This window comes from Hirundo rustica, chromosome 11 (assembly GCF_015227805.2).
Source record: "Hirundo rustica isolate bHirRus1 chromosome 11, bHirRus1.pri.v3, whole genome shotgun sequence".
Lineage (NCBI taxonomy): Eukaryota > Metazoa > Chordata > Aves > Passeriformes > Hirundinidae > Hirundo > Hirundo rustica.
Window position 1 is genome coordinate 18,015,791 of NC_053460.1, and position 21,702 is coordinate 18,037,492.

The 21,702-nt window shown below is 40.9% G+C and overlaps 1 protein-coding gene across 1 annotated transcript in view; it reads right to left on the reverse strand.

The window, feature by feature from the left end:
- Positions 1 to 15,604, reverse strand: part of RHPN2 (rhophilin Rho GTPase binding protein 2) — a 29,775-nt gene extending 14,171 nt beyond the window's left edge. The window contains exons 1-3 of the mRNA XM_040075096.2: positions 15,366 to 15,604; positions 5,079 to 5,194; positions 1,817 to 1,945 (exon numbers count right to left, since the gene is read on the reverse strand). Coding sequence (XP_039931030.1) covers positions 1,817 to 1,945; positions 5,079 to 5,194; positions 15,366 to 15,434 — 314 coding nt within the window. The 5' untranslated portion in view covers positions 15,435 to 15,604. The remainder of the gene's footprint in view (positions 1 to 1,816; positions 1,946 to 5,078; positions 5,195 to 15,365) is intronic.
- Positions 15,605 to 21,702: the final 6,098 nt, after the last annotated feature.

Consider the following 21,702-nt stretch of genomic DNA (forward strand, 5'->3'; position numbering starts at 1 on the left):
ACAGATTATATCAAGACTTCTTCCTCAAAAGGAAGTGAGACACATGGAAAAGAAATCCTAACTTACTAATTTTATCCATTCTAGTATCACCCACAGTCCCTGTAGATATCAGCATTGGTGATTCAAAGAAAGTGAATTTTTTTCCCCACAGCTAAGGTGCCACACCCATGGAGCACACGTCATGAGAGTACAGAACAGTTAGGGAGGTGATCCTGAACTTCCAGAACGGACTAGAAATAGCATCACACTCCTCAATCCAGTTGAAATGTGTGCAAGTACTGGGAGGGCCAACCCTTCAGATAGTTCTAACACAATACAGGCTAATCCAGTAAACCATGGGTGTGACCTTATGTCGACAACTGCGTGCACAATAGTCAGAGAACAACTATTAATAGCTACTTGCCATTAAAGGCTGGACAGCAGTTACAGGGAAATTATTTTTGCTGATGAAACATAAAAAGCATTCAGAGCTTAGAATGAAAAGCATAAGAAAGGCAAAACACCATTCAAAATAGATTGGAAGAGTAGGATCAGGAGAGAATAACAAGCATACTGCTGTCCAGCCTCAAGACCTCTGCCTGCCTCGTGGCCTGACCTACTGCTCATCCTTCAGTGAGAATCCAAATATTTTTAATATTCTTTAGCTAAAACGAGAAATAGTACCTGTGGAGCCCTGCTCTCATTTCCACAGCCATAACTGCTCTCTGTGCTCACATGCATCTACAGAGACCAGTAAAATCTTGAACAAGAAACCCAAATCTCAAAAAACAAACAAACAAACAAACAAACACACCACCAAAAAAAAAACACCAACCAAAAACCCCAAAATATTTTCACATCAAATAGTTATCAAAATTTGCCACAGGGGTAGAGGATAAGAAGTTTAGCATCAGTTGGTATTTGAGAAAACTGCAATGTAGGTATTTTGCATCACGTCTGTGTTCACTTGGAAGTTACCTCTCTGGAAATGTGCTTCATCCTTTTACATTAAGAATTCCTTGTAAATCCACCTGGAAGTTTCACACCTAACTGAGAACAGAGCTAAGAGGGACCCAAAATTTTACCACCATCACATGAAGCATTTCAACTTGTACCTTGAGCTGCTGTTAATCAAATAGTAAATATTTAGTTTTAGGAGCAACAAGGCATATAACTGATGCAGAAATCATTTCAGTATGCAGGCAACAAATACTCCTTAACTCTTTGAGGAATCCATTGCAATTTATAAATTAGAGTGCTCTTCAAAGCGGAGAAAGTATCTTGGAAAAAAATCCAGCTTCATCTACTAAAAATCCCTCTGCTTTAGCCAATGAATTTGTGGTCTTCTGTCACTGAAGAGCACACATTCAAGATTACCGAGTCTAATCTAAACATCAAATCAGCATTGTGTTTCTGTTCTCCAGCTAAAGAGAGGACTGTTGTATGCAGCACGTTTGAGAAGAGATATTACTGTATTGCTAAGTTTATTCACTCCAGAATGCACTGAGCACATCAGCAATTCCAATTCTGGAAATTCTGCTAAGTGCCAGCTGTTTGCAGTACAGCCTCAAGAGCTTGCAATCCTCGCAATACTCTTCTCTTCAAAGGAACCTCATATCCAAGGACTAGGGGCACATACATTTCCCAAGAGAAGGGCAAATATGCAGACTAACCCTTAGTCAACAAATCTACAATCAAGTATGTTCTTTTCCCATCAAACCCTCTGTTCTTTCACATTATTATAGTGTCCAACTTTCACACTCACCAAGAAACAATTTTGTTTTCAAGGGTAAACAGAAGATCTATTAATAATTGAATAACTTAGCTTTATACTTACTCTGCATTTTGATAAACTTCTACTGAGATATTAAGTCCTTCCAATTCTTCCTTTAAGATCTGCAGGTCTGAGTTTACAAAACTCAGTTCCAGTAGTACCTGCTCTCGTACTTTGTTGTTGGTGGTTGCTCTGCAGAGACATAACAAATTTTTATTGCTGAGGAAAAGGTTTTCTACAAGCTTGGTTGACCCCCTCCAGCCTCCAATGCAAGCATTCTCAGCATTTTTAAGATTTCTTTTTATATCCTTAAGAGATGATACAAGACCTCATGCTTTGGAATTTATTAGGTTTTTCTGTCAAAAGAGTGCCTGGGATAGTTTCCAGATAATAGCATGCAGCAGCAAAAGATTTTCTATGTGCCAAATCTTCCATGTATGATTAAGGGTCAAGCTTATTTTCAGATACATTAATCAACAAAACTAAAGCGTCTTAAACAGAATCATGATCCTCTTTTCAGATTATGGAGGTTTTTTGTCAAATAAGATAAGAGGGTGGAGGTAGGAGTCGTCAGGACATTCTCCATCAGATACTTCCCCACCTTATAAATTGAATACAGAACTGCTGAAGCTTCTGATCTTAAGAATAAAAGAAAATAACTTTCCCCCAAAAGTAATTACAGAAATATCTTTTGACCATATCTTTTTAATACAAGACTATTTTCTCTATAATTTGATTTTATTGGATGTAAATATGATTTTGTTTGCTTGTTTCCTTAGCCATTTATGTATTTAAATACATAAATTTGAACTTTGAACTGCAAGCACAACGGATGTTAGTATTTAACAACCCCAAACATTTCTGTTGATTACTAATTTGTGTATTTTTATTGCAATTTCTAACCTGATTCTCCATACTGACAATTTTATTAGAATATTACTATTTTCAAGATACTTAAATCATCTGTATCTATAAATGCACAGGTATGAGTTTAAGATAAAAGGTATCCATGCTTAAGATATTGTACCCTTATATTACAGTCTGATTCTTAAGACAATAACAAACTTAAATTTGCAGCATTTTACATTTACCTTTGTTTTAAGAAAAAAATTCACCTTCATAAATATTTATCTCACAAATCTAAGCTCCACTTAGAGCAGTTCTCCAGTTTTATGGAGCACCTTGATGAAGAACTAATTATTCCAAGACTAAAATTTTAAGTTTGTTTTTCATATTATAAATGAGTTATCTGTGATTTTTCTACGCTGTACTTTATTGAACACTTTACACTGCTTAAATTAAGCAATGTTAACTTCTGTTGCCTTCATAAGCCAAACTGGATACAAAATATGGTGGGGTGATCTTCCTTGATAAAGTCAGCACCACACAGATAAATGGTTAAGTTTTGATGCTACAAGCACTTTAATTATGATATATTAAGGCTCCATGTTTTGTCTAGCTTACCATCCTCCACAGGAAGGATTCTCATATATTTTTTTCAGAAACCCCAAAGTTCCAGATTGCGTTCTTTATTTGCCGTACTGCTATAAACACCCATGTCAATTTGATTACCTTTTCTTGTTTTTTACATTGCAGACATTTTTTTAGTAATAACCAGCAAAAGACAGCTAGAGAGGCAATGGGATATTGTTGAGAATCACGTAACTCTACACTGAATTCAATTTTAACTCAATTTCCAGAGCAAAAGACAGTAAAAAGGAGAGGGTGACTTTTAGAAATTCTAAGAACAAAAGTCTTTGCACTATTACGGATCGTGTGCTTCAAACCTAGCTCTTACTTTCAGCCAAAAGTAAAGAAACCATTCCCAGTTTTTCCTCAAATCCTACTCCAGGAGGCTTCTTGTGGACAGCAATTGGTTTGTTTCTTTTAGAACTTGATGAAATTCAAATAGAATCTGCAAGCATAAAGCTTGTTTACATTTTTCCTTGGGAGACTGTAGATACAACTAGTCATGTGAACTGTCTAGGGGTCAGGTTACTTTTAAAATTGCTTCTTTCAAAGAACTAGCAAGTTTTAATAGTTCAACAGGTGTAAATTCATTCTAGATTGCTAAAGTAAGTCTGTTCCTCTACTCTTAAGCAGACTTAGTTCCCACTCCTGTAAACAGCAACTTCAGTATTTCAGCAGTTAATACTGGCATCAGAAACTGAACTTTAGGATATCTAGGTTAAACGTTACCAGTTTTCATACGAGATACTAGTCATGTCTTTAGCCCTTCCAAAGCATTCCTGAATCAACAAGCAGAAACATTAACTGAATGACACATTCCATTTCAAAAGCAGGTATAATAATTTTGCTAATCATACAAAAAGTGTTAAAATTCTAAGTCTCAATCCTTAAGTCAATTACCAGAAAACAAAGCAAACTTAAGTCACACAGAGGCTAAAATTACCCAAGTTTTCAACCTCTCACATCTCTTGCAAGAGCGGAGATAAAAGCAGGTAACAGACAATGGACAACCTATTGATTAATGACAAGTTTAAGATAATCTAATTTATCCAAGCATTTTCATCTCTTTAAGTATATTTACTAGATATTGTTTTTGAAGACCCATTGTTGCTCCAGTTGCAAAGAAACAGACACCACAGGAAACGACTGCAAGTGAAAATTGGGATAATTTTCAGTTCTATATAAGACTGGAAATCCACAGGCTGTTTGCCAAACAACTAATCACAGGATGTAACAGCCTTAAGACAGGATCAACATAAGGCTGTTCCTTTGGGGACAGCCACGAATGAAAACACATCCTAAAACAATGTAATAGATGAAGCTACCTCAAACTGTAGGAGAATTTGGTGGCAACTGGTGGTAACCCAGCTCAAATTACACATGTGCTCCCCTGCTACTCCTGTATCATTGTTACATGGAGTAAAGAAGACAACGGACAGTCGTTTCTACTACGCAGCACAGACCTAAAGGGTGTTGGAAAAAGCCAACAGCATAGTGGCAATACCTTTATTTGATTTGAGGAGTAAAAGGGACTGATTACAATATTCAGCAAGGTTGACTTGCCATTACCATTAGCAATAAAGCTTAACAAAGAGAGCAACCTAAGAAAGTCCAACATCCAGGTCATTTACTACAACACAGCAGTACTGAAAGTACACTTGAAAGCAAGTAATGACTCGGTAGAGAAATTGCTTGAAAAAAATTGAGAGAGATTCACAAATCATTCTACAGTAAGAGACAAAGCATATTGGGGGGCGGGAAGAGAAAATACAATAACAAAGAGACTTCTACATAAATTAAAGAAAACTAAACAACTGTTGCTTAGGCAAGGAAACTACGAAACCATGATATATACCTTAAAAGATTTTCAGCACCAGCTCTCATTCTCACTGCTTTTAAGATCTGTTGATTTAGAACAGCTCTTTGATTTTGCAGTTTGCTTCGTCCAGTCTCGGCAAGAGGATTACATCCCTAGAATTAAGAAAACAAGTTTTTTGTTGCTGTTGGAAAAAAACTTAAGACAGACTAACACTGAATTTAAATTAACTTTAAAAGCACAGATTCTGTATGAATACAAATTAGCTACCTTGACATCAATGATGATCTGATATCAACAACACTATTTCTTGTCTCAAACTTGGCCATTAAAACCATAAGAGACCATGACCACAGCACATTTTAACATGAAAATGCAGACAGAAAATATTTGTTTTAAATCCTAAGTACACAAGTGAGCCAGTCTATTTTCCCCTAAAAATTTTTTTTATATATTTTGCAAATGCAACCAAATTTGAAGGAATGTTATTAAGTTTCTAGGATTTTTTTAAAACAGTATCTGGCAAGACTGCAACTCCCATCAAAGCTTCTGCTTAACCCTTGCAAAATATCAAGAATACTATATTCCATACTGAGATATAGGCAGCCTTGAAATTATAACTCTGTCAAAAAACAGGCTATGGTGCTCAAAGCTTGGAGCTCAAAAACTTGCTCCATTTTAGGATCTCTCATCTTTCCTTCTGGTGCCTCAGACATTCTGTACAATCCCTACCCCTCCTTCCCTAGCTCCTCTCTTCACACCTCAAATTTACCAAAACAGAGCTGAACAGGGTAAAATGGTTATGACTCCAGACTCTTATCAAATTAGGCTCTTAAAAAGTAAAGTGTGAAATCCGGAATTCACAAGAATGCTCCCATATATGTGCATACCTTACACAAGACTCAAACTGCTGAAACCTGTGTTTGAGCAGGACGGAGCCATTGTATTCTGAGCACTGATAAGCTGAAACTGCTACAGATGAATAGGACTGCATGTTTGTCTTTCTTTTGTTTAAGGGAAACACAATTTTAACACCTTGTTAAAATGTTAGAAATTTCCCTTCCACAATTTATTCTTTGTCCCTGCCTTCCCTTTTTTAAAAAGTATCAAATGCCTTTGAATCTTAATACTCAAGAGTCCACCGGCACATCCCTGCAGTCTTAACTAATAATTCTGAAGCAAATAAAATCACTGTTTTATTTACCCTTAAATGAAGAATGTCCTGGGTATCTGGACTGGGTATCATTACAAAGCTTATCAGAGTCCTACTGTATTGTCTGCTACACAGAAGGAGGCTCAGACTGTCTTCCTTCAACTACTCCAGCCCCTAAATTATGCAATATTTTGGATTTCTCCCTCTTAGTTTTGACTAGAAAAAATGGATTTTTTTATAAGCGCATTTAAAAGTCTATTAATAAGCTCTAATTATGAGTGGTCAAGCAATGACATACCAGCAAAACAAAAGTGAGTATTTAAATAGAACATGAGATTCTGAACATGTATTTGAAGTTCAGTTCTTGTTGTTGTCAAGTGAAAGCAAATTGACTTGACAACAGAAAAATGAGCTGATCAAATCAGATTACTCTAGTTCAACTGAGAAGGTACATAGCCCAATAATGTTAATTTTACATATCTAGTCTGAAGAAGAATTTGTAATAAATAGGTAACAGGAAGCTTGTGCAAACATCTTCAGAAGCACCATTTGCCACATAACTTCAAAACACACCACACTGACCTACCACTCACAGCACATGCCCACAGCTCTCCTCACTGAGAAAGCTCTCACAGCACAACACGTGTCGATTTGGCACTGCCTAGTTTTTTAGCAGAGGGGAAGGGCCACAGAAGTGGCTTCTGTGAGAAGCTGCTAGAAGCTTCCACCATGTCTGACAGAGCCTATCCCTGATGGCCCTGAAGATGGACACGCTGCTGGCCCGGTTAGAGAGGTTGGTAACACCTCTGCGATGACACGCTTGAGAAGAAAATCAAACAGCGCGCTCGTGGTTTTCTCTCCAGGGGTGGCGAGGTGCCGTAGCCGCTGCCATCTCAGCGCAGCCCACGTGGAGCCCTGCCTGCCTGGCTGGCTGCCCCGGGCCAGCCGTGCTGCTGGTGGAAGGGCAGGGCAGCGGTGGCAGCTCCTCCCTCCTGGTGCCCCGCTGGAGCAGAGGCGTTAGACAGCGCCAGGGTGAGCGGCACTGCCCCAGCAGCGTCGGCAGGGCCGCCTGGCCGGCAGTGCGAACGGGGCAAGCAACTCCCTGACACAGAACCTAGACGAGATCAACCTCTCGGCACTGTGGGACCCTGCAAGAAGCTTTGAATTAGTGGAACTTGTTGGCAGTGGTACACAGGAGCAGTAGTTTTTCTTCTAGTGAGAGAGGAGGAGAAGTGAGGGCACGTGAGGGAAAACAACATGGCGGCACCAAGGTCAGTGGGAAAGAAAGAGAGGGAGGAGGTGCTCCCTCTGCAAACCGTGGTGAGAACCATGGTGAAAGGAACCATTTGTAATACATGAAGTCCACAGGGAATGCGGAGATCCACTCACAGCCCGTGGGAAAAGTGCTCACACCAGAGCGGGTGGATGCCAGAGCAAGCTGCGATCCACTGGGAGACCCGAATAGCAGAGATCTGTCTCTGCTTCCAGAGATAAGAGAGGATTCTTGCTTCCAAACTAGAGCAGCCTACCTAGAAAACTGCACCCTGTGACAAATGACCCACACCACAACAGTTTCGGGAAGGCTGTTTGCCCGTGGGAGGGACTCCACAGCACAGCAGAGAAAAGACTCCTCTCCCTGAACAAACAGAGGAAGATCTCGAGTGACAAACTGACCAAAACTCACACACCCTGTCTCCCTGCTCTGTTGGTGGGAAGGGCTGCAGAGAAAAAAGGTGTTTTAAAGGCTTATTTTACTTCTCATTCTACTCCTCTGGTTCTGTTAATAATATTTATTTTATACCTTTAAATTTCAACCTGTTTTGCCCTTAGAGTGTTTTCTCCCAGTCCTCATCTCAACTCATGAGCCCTTCCTTAATTTCTTTTTTCCCCTCTCCTCTGCCCAGCTGAGAGCAAGAGAAGGTGAGCAAAAGACTTTTGTGGGTGCCTGGTGTTTGGCCAGTGTCAAACCATGACACACACAGAAGATTAACTTTTTACTAGAAGGAATACACACATGCAGCAAACTCATTCATTAAATTCATTAATCTCAGATTAGAAGTAGTCCTTTAACTACCAAATCCTTTATGCTCCTTTATACACAATTATACACAAAGACAGGAGCAAGGCACACTTTAATGTCTAACGCAATCTTGTAGCCGCAAGTTGCTTTCTGCTCTCAGTCTGGTTCTTTTTCTGGGATGCAGCTGCTCTTCCCCACTTTGCTTTTCCTTCCTTTTGTGTTGTATAGGCTTTTCTACTAGTAGTATTCAAAGCTTTATCTCTTTCCATTCTATCCATGCCATTTTTCATTTGAGCCACACTAATTATTTCCTCTTGCATTCATTTTGAATATTTAATTATCATCTCAGACCTGTTATTTCCATATTTATGCACAAGTATTTCCTTCCAACTTCTTTCTTGACCACTTAGTTCAAGCATCCTTCTAAAATGTATCCTTGCCTTGCCCTTCATGTTTTTCTGTAAAGCTGCAGCTTCCTCCCAGAACTCCCCGGCCCTTTCTGTGTGCCAAACATGTTTGATGACATCATCCAAATAACTTCTTTACAGCTTCACTTCTGAGAAATTTTTCATGAAGATCAACTGCCCGATTCCCAAGCCCAAGAAGCTCATAGAAGTGGTCTCTTCATTTTAATGAACTTTTGATCAAACTCCCACTGAGCAATGAGTACAAAACTGCAGTGATCGGAAACTCTGCAAAGAGAAAAAGCTTAAGATATGCTTCCCTGCATTTCAGGTCCCCAGGCACTACTCTCTGTAGGAAGAAAACCAGCCCTGGGCCCTACCAGGACAAGGCACTGACAGACCAAGATATCCGTAAAACCTCCAGTGTGCCTGCAAGTGTGACAATTTTGGTAAGAGGCTTCTTAGAGACAGAGGAATCTGTTTTCAGGATACGCTCACCTGTTGCAAGTATATGGCTCCCATTAACTTCACATAGCCTAGAAGGAATTAATATTTTACTTTTTGGAAAATGCTGTGTTTTACATCCCCTGCACGGGGGATGAGGACACTCAGCTAATTTGTGTTCATTTGCAGGCTTAAACTCTTTATGGTAATCAAGCTGCCATAAAACTGACGGGTAGAAGTCTGCGTAGAGGACAGCAAAAAAAAAACAATATCTGAAAAAAACCTCAAGAAATACATATCCCTTGCATAAAGCACAAATTCTATGTACTAAAAAGTTATTTAGCAAACAGGTCCAAGCAAGTGCTTAGTTTTGTCTTCCTCCACGTAGAAGATCCCTTTCCCAAACAGCATTCCTACATGGTTCACATCAGAAGTCCAGTCACGATGCACGCAAAAATCATGACTGTTTGCCAAACAATGAGTAATAGCAGCAAGTATTCGAAATTAACATAAATATGATTTACAAAGTAGTGGTTTGAACTTCTAAGATGAGCCACAGTGTCTGAAGGTGACACAGAGTTGAAACTGGGTGTGCCTCCTTACCTAAAGGAAAACAGTCCTTTCCAGCCAGTGCAGCCTGTGCTGCTTGTCAAGCCCAACAGTGTACACAAATGGCCATATCCTCCAGGTATTTAAACATGTGTGTTTAAATAACAAGTATGCATGGAACTTGTGCACAATTTCTTTGGTTCTAATAGCAATCATAGCAAACAGCATATTCCACACCAGTATTTCTAGAACTGATCCCAAGTCCTGCTAAATTGTCGTGTCCTTACCTTCTTGCAGTACTATAATTAATGTTTCTTTTTGGATGTTACCACTAGTTCAGTTTTGAAAATGTAGCTATATACTGCAGATCTTTCAAAAGCACACGTTTTAGCTGAGCATTTTGTTGTTGTTTTGTTTGTTTTTTTTTTTTTTCTTTTAATAAAGAGGTGGGGAATATCTGGTCTTCCAGAGCCTGGTCTACTTCTACATGATCAAAGTATTTTACACATCTAAGTGCCTGGCCCAAAGATTAATATAAAGTTAAATAACTAATTATTGTATTAGACTCCAAATATGTATTTCCTACATGAACTCCATCTTGTCACAGCACTCACTGAGCAAAATTAACATTCATATTTCATCAGAGACATCTGTCTCTTGACTAAGCACATTTCAGATGACTCTTAGTTTCACATGAAGGCCTACTTTCGGTTTTAGGTCCTATGAATTTGTATGTAAGTGGACTTCGGATGACAAGGTTTATGAATCATTGCTATATTGTGTCTGTCCCGCCAGACAAGTGGAAAGAGAACAAATAGCCAAATAAATATTTCTGTGTCAATGCTAATGTTGATGGTTGCCTGGCTACTAATGACTTAAAAAGAACCCCATGAGCTAAGCCCCAGTGGAAGGACAGGTGTGGCAGGTTGGTAAACTGATACATTAACAACAGGTGGGGGGAAGCCCTGCAGAAAAAAGCCCAAAAAGAGGGGAAGCACAGAGAGTTAATTAGCAAAGTGCTGATTCATGAGCTAGTTACCATACCTATCATCATCTTCAGTCTGGTACTTCAGTTACGGAGCTGTTTGCTTCTGCTTTTAGCCTTCTTCCCTGACACAGGGGACTAACATAGTCATTCTTTCTGAATCTGTTTGGTCTATATGGTAAGTATCTAGCCTCACAGGTGTAAGCAAAGCTTTAAGGGAGGGAAAGAAATTATGCATCTTTGTTCAACTGATCAGAATCTAAAGATTTATTAAGCTAGCTGTCCTACTGCTCCGCCTCTGTGTAGCACAGTGGACTGCTACCCAGAACAACCAAACTGGAACTGGGATGCTTCATGTTGAACCAGCCAATACCTAGAGAGCTGCAGAAATGTTAACCTTGGAAAAGTAACTATGGCTTTTTCTTACCATTTATTGCAACTTTCTCACTGGTGAGAGAAATCTGAAAAGTTAGGGCCAGTGTAAGGTGTTACAAAGCAGTAAGCCAAGGTGGGAAACATAAAGAGTAGAAAGAACATGCTAGGTATCTCTTCCTTGCTCTGTTCCTACCCACCAAAAAACTAACCAACAAAAACAAAAACCACCCCCCAACAAACAAACAAAAAATAAGGCAGGCATAGCCCTACTAATAGGTCATCACATAAGCACAGGATCCTGTGACTGGATTAGTCCTATATTATAAATACCCTGAGCTCTGTATGGTGATGTGTCTCAGGGATATTTACTTTGCAAAAGCTTACTATTTAAGTGGGGTGGTGTGCTGGGAAAAAAAAAAAAAAAAAAAAAAAAAAGGGTGGAGAGAACAGCTTGAAAAAGAAAGCTGTTTCTCTCATAAGAATTCAATGGTAACTTAAAAAAAAAAATCACAAATCCAAAAAAAAACCCAGGAAGACATTTGAGAGGCCAAGCAAGCCACAGAACCATGGCAGGTGTAAAAAATAACCACAGTTGGGAAAAGCATCTCATGTAAGCAAAGCAGTACATGACAACAGACCTGCTTTAATTACTATTGGGCTGTTGAAAAATACTTCCCGTCTAAATGCTTTGCACTACTTTTAAAACAAATCGTTCTTCGCTCTTATCATTCGTTTTGTCTTTATTTTCATAGAGAAGAAAGACTGGGGGCAGAATTTGGATGGATGTGTGGGATATGCATTGTTGATTCACAGATTGCTATCAGTAACAGTGAAAGAATGTGAAATTCTGTACAGAACAGGTCAAGATATGAGGCTCATGGTCCACGAGCACTCACATCATCTTGGAGAACAGGTACAGTGTGCCCTGGCAATGTACACTGAACTACGCCAAGATAAACAGAACAGTAGCAGAACCAGTTCCTGGTACATTATCTTCTCAGAAATTAAAAAGTTACAGGCAGAAGCTTCATCTTCTTTTTGATGGAAAGCAAGGTGCTTCTTCCATTTTGCCATACCCTCTTCAGAACACCAGCAAGGATGTTTTTTGTTGTTGTCTGTTTTGCTTTTAAAAGTAAAATTCTTCTCACAAGTTTGGTTGCAGCTCATCAAACAGCTAAAGAGGAATGTTTTGGAGGGGTGATATAACAGGAATTGAATAGGGGCAGCAGTGATAGAGTTATACATACCCTATGTGGCTGCATAGGTAATTTCCTTAAAATTAGATTATTAAAAAAGAAAAAAATACCAACAAAAGACACACCAGCATTGAGCCAGCTCAAAGCATCTTACAGGTTTAAGGAAAACTTAAATTTTGCATATATAAATTATAGGTCTTTGCCATGAGGAAAAAGGAGGTAATGGAAAAAGGATAAGGGAAAGGGGGAAAGATCCATCCAGACCAGCTCTGACATCACTGGAAGGGAATGGGGAGGGTGAATCTGAGAAAGGGTGCAAGTGGACTTCAGTTTCTGGCACCCATCACATCTCAGACTCACATGGAAGTCACTTTTTACTGTGACAACAGAAGTCAAAGCAGGGAACATGACTGTGCCTCTGTTTCCCCATTTCTGGCCAGTCGTAGTTTTACAGGGCCCCCTCCCTACATATTAAAAAAAAAAAAAAAAGGCACTAAACAAAAATTAAAGTAAGTTGTTTTATATTTACATATTGCATCTTGGGGATACTGAGGGCTGCTTTCTGGTTTGCTGTATTTAAAACTTCAAAAAGCATAATTACACAAAAGAGCAAGAGAGGCTTTGAGCACACTTCCCATAGTAATCCATTTATCAAAAGAAACTATCGAGAGTCTAAAACAATTGGATACTGTATGAATTGCCCATTTTTTCTCAATTATAGAATTTCACTGTGCACAATATTCTTAGAAAGTATGGGAGGCAACCTCACTGTGTAAGTAGTGCTTGGAAGGCATGTTTGAGCAGGACTGATGCAAAGCAAATGTTTTCACCTTGCTACACAGCTTAAAGAATTTTAAAAAGTCAATTAACTATCTTTTGACCTAAAAACACAAGGACTATCCTTGGAAACTGAAGTGATTCTGCACCAAAAAAAGTGCTAAAACAACCCTCAAATCTTTTCAGGAAAACAAATAGTGTGATTTAGAAAGGAAAGAGAAAAAAATACCAAAGTAACTCAGAGGGGAAGACCCATGGGCAGCCATCAAAAGCTCCATCACTAATTTCAGTCACATGAAATCACCAAGTATACCATTCACAGGGACATGTAGATACCACATTTAAAGTATCCCCTTGGGTTCACAGCTTGTATCTGTTAAAGATTCATTCCAGGAGTGGGATTATCTTGGTGCATTTTTTTAGTGTTTTGTTCTTCCTCCCCCTTCACCTCAAACTTCTAAGTCAGAATTAAAGCTCTGATTTTTGAGACCTTTCAACTAACATATAGCATACATAAGGTATACTGTTTTCCTGCATACTTTTAGGGACCAAAGGCTTTGAGTATCTAGCCTAATCTTAAATTCATAACGTTATTAAAGACACTTATGAGCTGGCTGAACCTTTCCAGGCTCTGAGGGAACAGAGGGAAGAATATTCCACTACAGTATGTGCCTCCCTGAGATTTTATCAGATTCCCACTTTTCCATTACTTAGGTCTTAAAGCAGTAAGTAATAGGTAAGATGCTCATGAGTAGGTATAAAATTGATCTTACAGTATTTTCATATATGAAAATACTGAAAAACTTCACTCCTGTCCAACAGGCTTTACACAGATCTAACACTGTTTCAGTGACCTTAACTAGAACATAAAACAACCTAATTCAAAATAAACTCGGCCATTTAGCAAGTCTGAGTGTAGAAGATCTACTACTCTTACAACCTGAGGCACAATTTGGCTACTAAACTTCAGTTAGCCCTTATCAGTAAAAACAAATACGTGGAAGAGTTGATTTATTTAACTTAAGTTCATGAAAAGTCAGCTTTTTTACTAATACGCCCCAAGGCATGAGCTTCCTACATTGTAGAAAACATAGCTATGAAAACTAAGTAATTACAACTTGGCCACATTGTATGATTGGGAAAGACTGCTAAAGACTGAAGGTCCTGCTAAAGAAAAAAAGTACCAAATATTATAGAAGGATTACTCAAATGAGGAAGCCAGACAAGATTTAGTCGAAGTTTTGTTTCAGTCTGTCTAGTTATTTACAAGGTGGTAGCGATTCTTTGCAGGATGGCTAGCATAGGCAAAGCTTGGCTCTTTTCAGCTAGAAACAGTTCCTCTGCTAAAGGACAGTATTGCTATTTAAGTTCCTGTAGGCTTATAAATTTGATAAATACTGTGGCAAAAAAATCAAAGAGCCTGTAAAGAGGGCAACAAAGCACAGCATATGTGCCTCCCTACCATGTAATCCAGGTGGTTGCTGAAGAGCATAATGGGACTGTTTTTGTGAAAAGGCAAGCAGCAACAACCTGATATATGCAGCTTTCTTTTACCCCCTCCATAGACTAGACAGTTCGTGGTCTTAGATACGGAATCTACACCGAAATCCCCGTGTACCTACACCCCCACTTGAAACCTACGGACGGAAGTTACAGGCGCTGGGAACTTAAAAAACAGCAAGGGGAGGCCGAATCAAAGCTCCCTGAAAACGGCACTTTACTGCCCTTTACCTCCAGTGAAGTTCACAGGACCCCACAGGGCTGAATATACAGGCAATACTTAACTATAATTACTGTTGTGCAGAAAGAACTCAGGTGCAGGTTATGGCATAAGCCGCCCAGTCAGTCCGAAAAGTAATTAGGGCAGATGTTCATTAGGAACTTCCTAACGAATCTATTAACTTCGTTACCTTACTCCAGTAAACTTTCTTACAGGTACATAAGGCAATTTACTAGAGAGCGCGCGAGGAGACGTAGTGACTAGGAAACGGAGAAGAAAGCAGGAGAGAAATAAAATAAAGACAGCAAAAAGACGGTCGACAAGCGCAATCTGACTCATTTTGGGAAGTTACGAGGGCTCCTGTCTTTCGGGGTGCCGCCCGGCTCACAAGCAGGGGAGGGCCGCCAGGGTCCCCGCGCAGCGCTCCGCCAGCTCAAGGCACGCGGCCTCGCCGGAGCCGCGCCGGGCGCTGCCTGCAGCCGCTCAGCCAGGGCCAGGTCCCCGTCTCGATCCCTGCGCCCGCTCCCCACCCCCGGGGGCTGCCACAGGACGGAGCCCACGACGCTCCGCAGGGAGAAAGCGGACCGGGAACGATGGAGAGGGCACCCCCAGCCCCGAACCGGCCTCGGGAGGCGCTGCCCCGGACACACAGCCCAATGTGCACGCAGCCCACCCGCCCCGGGCTGGCCACCGAGCCTCCCACCTTCCGAAAGTAGCCGTCCCCCGCCGGCTCCGCTGCCTGGCAGCCGCGGCGCAACAGCGCGTCTGTCATCTTCGGGAGGGGTTGCCAGCCGTCCCTCCGCCACTGCTACGAGTCGAGCAGCGAAGCCACCTATGAATCTCGGCGAAGCCACGACCCTGCGGAAATGCCACGGCTGCCCCACGGCACCGCCCGGTCCCACCTCCGGTGGTGGCGGGGAGGAGCTGCCCCGCCCCACGGCGCTGCTCCTCCGCCGCCCAGTGGTTCCGTCGGGGTCCTTGCAGGACCCCCGAGCCCCTTCCCGTAGAATCCCCTTCCCGTAAAGCCCCGGCGGGGTGACTGAGGTGCCTCTCGTGCAGAGACGGGCGGTGGCTGTGGCTGACTGAGAGCGGAGCCCGGTGCCCCGCTGCGCGGTGGCGGCTCACTCAACTCGCTCCTCCTCGGCCCTCCGGCCGTTCTCCGCTGGAGCGTGCCGGAGTCTGCCTGGCCGCCCCGAAGGCGCTGCTCGCCTCCTGGCGCTTCCCTCGGCCTCCCGCGCCACCGAGCCTGGCGACAGCCCCTGGGGGTGGCCACCCGGAGCGGCCACTCCCGGCACGGTGGGGCCGCCGCCAGCTTTCCCCGGGGACCGCCCGGGGGAGACGAGGCTCCCCGCGAATGTGTGCCCCTCAGAGCAGGCTCGTTCCTCCGAGCGGGCTGCTCCCAGCCTCGCGGGTGCCGCCCGCAGCGAGGAGGATCACCGCGGTGGTGTCCAGGGCCCACATGGCCACTTGGTTCTGCAGCGACCGGCTTTGGGCTGCGTATCGACCTGTCGGCACGGTTCGCAGGACCGGTCTCTCCCTGGGCCCTCTAGGGGATCCCCGGCCGCCCGCACCCTGATGCGTGTAAAGACAGGAGCCTGGGAGGGGTCCCGGAGCCCGGGGACCTGCAGCTGCTCCAGCCCGGGCTCCTACACGGGGCAGCGCTATCTCAGTGAAAGGCAGGGCTGGACCTGCTCCAGGAAACTGCTGTGGGACCAGCCTCGGCATCGCGGAGGTTCGTGTGCAGAGAGACCCTCTGTCTGAAACGCTCTGTTTCAAAGATTTGCTGTCCTGAAAGCAGCTGAATTTTGTTCGTTGTGTTTTTTGCTCACTCTCACCTCACTGTTTTTTTCCGCCAAAATTCTAAAGATACTGGATGAATGTATCAAAATATGTATTAAATATAAAGAGGTGAAAGTAGCTCCAATTTCTAATTTGAGTGTGTAAAAATGTTTTTAATTTTATGCTGTTAGAAAGGGTGCTTATCCGACAAAAAGGATTTTAAAATTTAAGTCTTGCAAATCAGTATAAGACTCTATTGCAATGCATAGAAACTAGTTTAAGATAAATGAGTAATTTGCCAGCGCCGGTTGTGCTGATACAATCTGCCGATTAAAACAACATTAATGTAGCCCTCTTATGAGTTTGCGCTGCTGTCACTGGCTTTATTGAAAACTGATCTTATTGAAATGCTACAGCTATTACTCCAAAAAGAGTCCTAAGAGCCTGTAGTCAGGCCAGAGGCTCAGTTAACAAAAAAGCTAATTACCATGGTCATGTGTAAAACACAAATTTGCAGAAATTTCTGCATGATACAACACCAAAGACACTTTTTAACATACGCTGATGACAAAATGCAGCCTTTCTTCGTCGCTGGTGGTTTCTTTGAATAAAGCAAAGTCGGCACATCCAGTACCTTTCTGCAGTAAAACCAGGAGTCCAAGATAGCATGCTTCCTCCCCATTGTTAGTGTCTGGGGTATATCACCCAGCACTCTCACATCTGCCAGACTAGACTGTGCCTTCCCCTCGCTCGGATAAAGGGTACTTCATCAGGACTGCATTAGGACTGATAGAGTGCTTCTTAACTAAGTCACTGTAGGTTTTGTGTGGACACAGTGAACATGCTTTTTTTGCAAAAGGCACATACTGATTGTATAGTCTCAGTAGTGCTCAGCTGTGTAATGACTGAGTAGGAGTGCTCTCTGACCCTGGAATGTAAATTGCACCTTAGAACATTCCAAAACCTGATTTATGCTAAAACAAAACAAAACAAAACCAACAAAACCCACACGAAGAACTATGCCCCTGTCCTTCTCATCATCTTGTCTCCAGTGGCTTTTTGGTTGCTAAAAGAATTCCTAAATAGAGTTAGGTTCATACCACAGATTTTCTCATGATTACTGCCTGAACCCGAAGGCTTGGTTGCAGCATTGTAAAGATTGAGAAGTATAGACTAGAAATACAGATTAAAGCATTCAGAAAATGGGTTGTATAGATACAGATGTTTGCTTGACATTTGTTTTTAATATTAGAAGAGAGTGAAATCTATGATCTGGTGCACTGGACACACTATCCATAAGAAAGCATCAATTACTTAAGAATTTGCATCTAAAGAATATCAATATGTTCTTCATGTGCTGAGGCCTGAGCAGCAGGCCTAAGCCAGGACTGACTTACAATCGTGAGCAGCTTGACTAAAAACATCAGTATTACTTAGTGAAAAATAGATGACCAAGATGCTAATGCCAGCTGTATAACACCAAATGGGCTGCTTTAGAAACTTTCCCATAATCTTATGTAGTTATCTGCAAGAAATGGATCCTTTTAAGAAGCGTTCCCAGAGGTTTGTTTGTATGCTTTAGGGGAAACCCACCTAGTCAAGGCCTGGAATCTGGCCCAGTGTGCCATCAGATCCAGGTGTTTCTGCGCTAAAAATACAAACAAGTCACTTTGACTGGCAGATTTGGGCCTGTAAAAACTGGAGTCCCTTTCAGGGTGAATTTGGAATCCTCACCTATGGGTGGATGCACCGTGTAGGATTTTCCCAATTAAAAGGAAGAGTTCTCCAGGTCCTCTCTGCAAAATAGGGCTCACCAGCAATTGCAATTGTGGACTCTGGATGATGGTAAATTATTTAGGTACTTGGTGATGTATCTTTCTCAATCACTATTCTCTTTCTTGTATAGTAATGATTAGGTGCATTACTTGCTTATTTTTGCTTGTTGTTAAAGCCGAGTTGTAAGCTTCTTGTTTTATTAAATGTATAATTTTAATTTTGTGTTGCCTTACTATTCATAGTAAAATAAGACCATTCTCTCCATTGGTGTCTGTGTCCTTTAAGTTGCCCTGTCAATTGGCAGAACAGTTCGCCATGCAGTGATGAATCTGGAAGCAATGTTTCTTATCTCTGCATCACGTCTCTCAGTTTTGCAGAACTAGGTGCTAACTGGCTTTGTGCATTTTCACAGATAAAGGAGCCAGGTGATCTAGACATTGACCATGTTGGAAACAGGCACATAATGGCAGACTATGAGTTGTCCCATGTTTTGTCCTGCAATAGTAAAGGTAAGAGGGATGAAAATTGGGACCAGAATCTCAACACCCTTACCACAGACACACACATATATATATTTCTCATACGTTTGTATCACTTCACTCGTTCTGTTAATCCTCTTCTTTTTCTCCTCCTCTATCATATGAAAAAAACATGTGAATACAAGAAATCCCACCAATAGTCTTCTCTTTGGCAGCTAGGAAATAGTCCCAGTTTGGGAAATTAATTTCCTGCTGGGGTACCGGTTGATATATCGTAACATACCCAAGATAGGAATCTGGCTGCTATCTGGAGAGACAATGTTTCTTATCTATGATTTTACAAACCTTTTGTCTATATGGTGGTAGCAGGTGCCTACAAGACATCATTTGTCCCAGAGAGACCCAGAGGCTTACCAGCAAAATCATGTTAGAATTATACTGTATGAAGGGACAAGTATGCATCAACTCCTGCTGTTTCTCAAGGTAGGTTTTTGAATTCTGAACCTGAAACATGGCTACATACATTTCTGTTCCTACTGTTGGTGGCTTTGAATATTATACAGATTCTGATCGGAAAGACAGAAAGATTTTGTCAGCATTCCTGACAGCCTGTAGCTTTATGTCAATAAATTCCACTGCAGTGGTTTAGTTGAGTATCATCCTTTATTTCTGAATATTTCAGTTCTTCATAAGCAAATGTCTAATGTCTGCCTACTGTAAGCAAGTACTAGGTGAGGAGTGAGGAAACATGATCACAGGTCGATTTTTTCCCACTCCCTTTCCAAATTGTATTTGTGGGGAGGGAAAAAAAGAAAAAGAAAAAGAAGGCAAAAAAAAAAAAAAAGGCAAATTGCAAAAATAGGACATGAGGCACAGTAGCAGCAGTGACATGAATTTGCTTTCAGACTGCTACAAATTTACAAGATGGATTAGATTATTTCCTTACCAAGAAATTTACTGAGCAACAGAAAAAAAAGGATATGAAAATAGAACACGAAGTCAGTATCAGGACTTTGGACAAGCACAATATTATTTGCTGTAGGTGCAGTGCTCCACTGCTGCTTCTTTGCCTTAGAGGTATTAACTGCAGCATTATCTTCACTGAAAAAAATCCCATTTACTATTAATTAACCAATATGTTTGCCTATTCTACTGTGAAACTACATTGGAAAAGACTTAGCAGTTTATGTGGAAACTAAGACCAAACATGGGGAAAATCATCACCACTCTTCCAAACGAATGCCTTGCCTTTAACTGAGATCATAGATGAAAGTATGGGTACTTCAGAACAATATGTGTTATCTCTTTTTATTTTCCAGTCCTTTAAAAATGAAAAGTAGCACTTTGGAGAAGCTAAAGCAATACTTCAGGGACTGACCTTCAGGCGACTGTTTTGTCAACTGATACAACAGCCCTGAGTTGGCAGGATGAATATTCAGGGAAACGTTCCCATTGAATGCAAGATAAAGCAGAGATAAGTTTGTCTCTTTTTGTTGTTTGTAAAAAAATGGGATTTTTATACTTCCTGTGCTTATGATTTTTTAAAAATGTGATTTAAAAAACCCTTTAAATGAATCAAGTTTTTGCTTTTTTCTTTTATATATCGATTATACCATTTTTAGTCTAAAGTTCCAGTGACTTGCATGATTTAAAACTAATCAACTAATCTATTTGAAGAAGTGGTTTTAAATAATACAACAAAAGAGGAAACAAGACACTTCTATGCCTGATCTTGATGAACCAATACAGAACTGGATGTTGAAAACTATTGGAAAACAAAAGCCTGAAGTCCACCTATGGCTTTAGGGCTCAATTTCAGCCTTACATCCCCTGGCAAATATGTGAACTTTCATTCAAAATTGCAGATTATTATTATTTTTTTTTACCAGACAAATTTCTGTAAAATAATTATTTGAAACATAAGTTATTCACTTCTACTAATATTTTAATTTCATTGCAATTTAAAAAAAATGGGATTATTGTTTTATATAACAGCTACAAATAGCAATTGTGACCTGGTTTAATAATTGTAAATTAGAGAGTTTACCATGGAGAAGGAAATACCACTGGGAAGCAAAAGTAATTCTAATCTGAGAAAAGCCTTAATGGGGAAAAAGCGTCAGTATTTAATTACCCCAACTCTTTGAATTGATTAGACAAATCACTCAAAAGATTTTCTGTTAGCATTGTGCAAAAAAGGTTTATTTAAACCGGTGTGTTAAGTCAAAGTCACATAGTATCGACTGTTCAGGAACAATTATTTCCAAAACAAAGTGAAACGGCAAATATGCTAACTCGTCTTCCCACTGTATGTTCTAGCTAAGTGCTCAGTAATGTTGAGAAAAGATAATGCACATAGATAGTGTCTGTGGCTTCTGCTATATTGTTTGTAAGTGGATTAGAGACCTAAATGAAACAGAGTCCTCCCTATTTGCATGGAACCGTGTAAATATTTCCTGTGGAAACCTGAAATCCCATGAAACTCCAGCAGTTTCACTTCGAAAGAAACCAGTTCCATGTAAACAATTAAAGAGAAATACTGCGATAGAGAATACACAGAAGTCTTGCCTGTTAAGGGCAGGAATCTCTGAAGACTGCTTTGATTTATTTTCAGAGATTTCAAGGAAACTGATGATCCTTTAAAAAGTTGCAGACTGAGAGAATTTGCAGCACAAATCGAAGTGTTTGGGTGGTTTTTTTGAGGGGGGAAGGAGGATAGTAACACTGGAAATCAAAGTCCGAATTTTGAACACTTGGGTCCTACGGGTGAGTACTGGTATTTGTACAAAATACATTCAGTAAACGTTTCTCTCTCGATACAGGACTTCCCGAGGAGGTACAGAGATACCAGAGAGCGTTCAGGGATGAAGTTCTTTGATGGAAGGTTTGAACGTCCAGACTTCTGCCCTGATTTCTGTACAAATTCTTCTTGAACGACGCAAAAGACAACGTGGTTAGGCAAATTTTGTCATGCATTTGCTTAAGTGTACAATGAAATCTGCAACT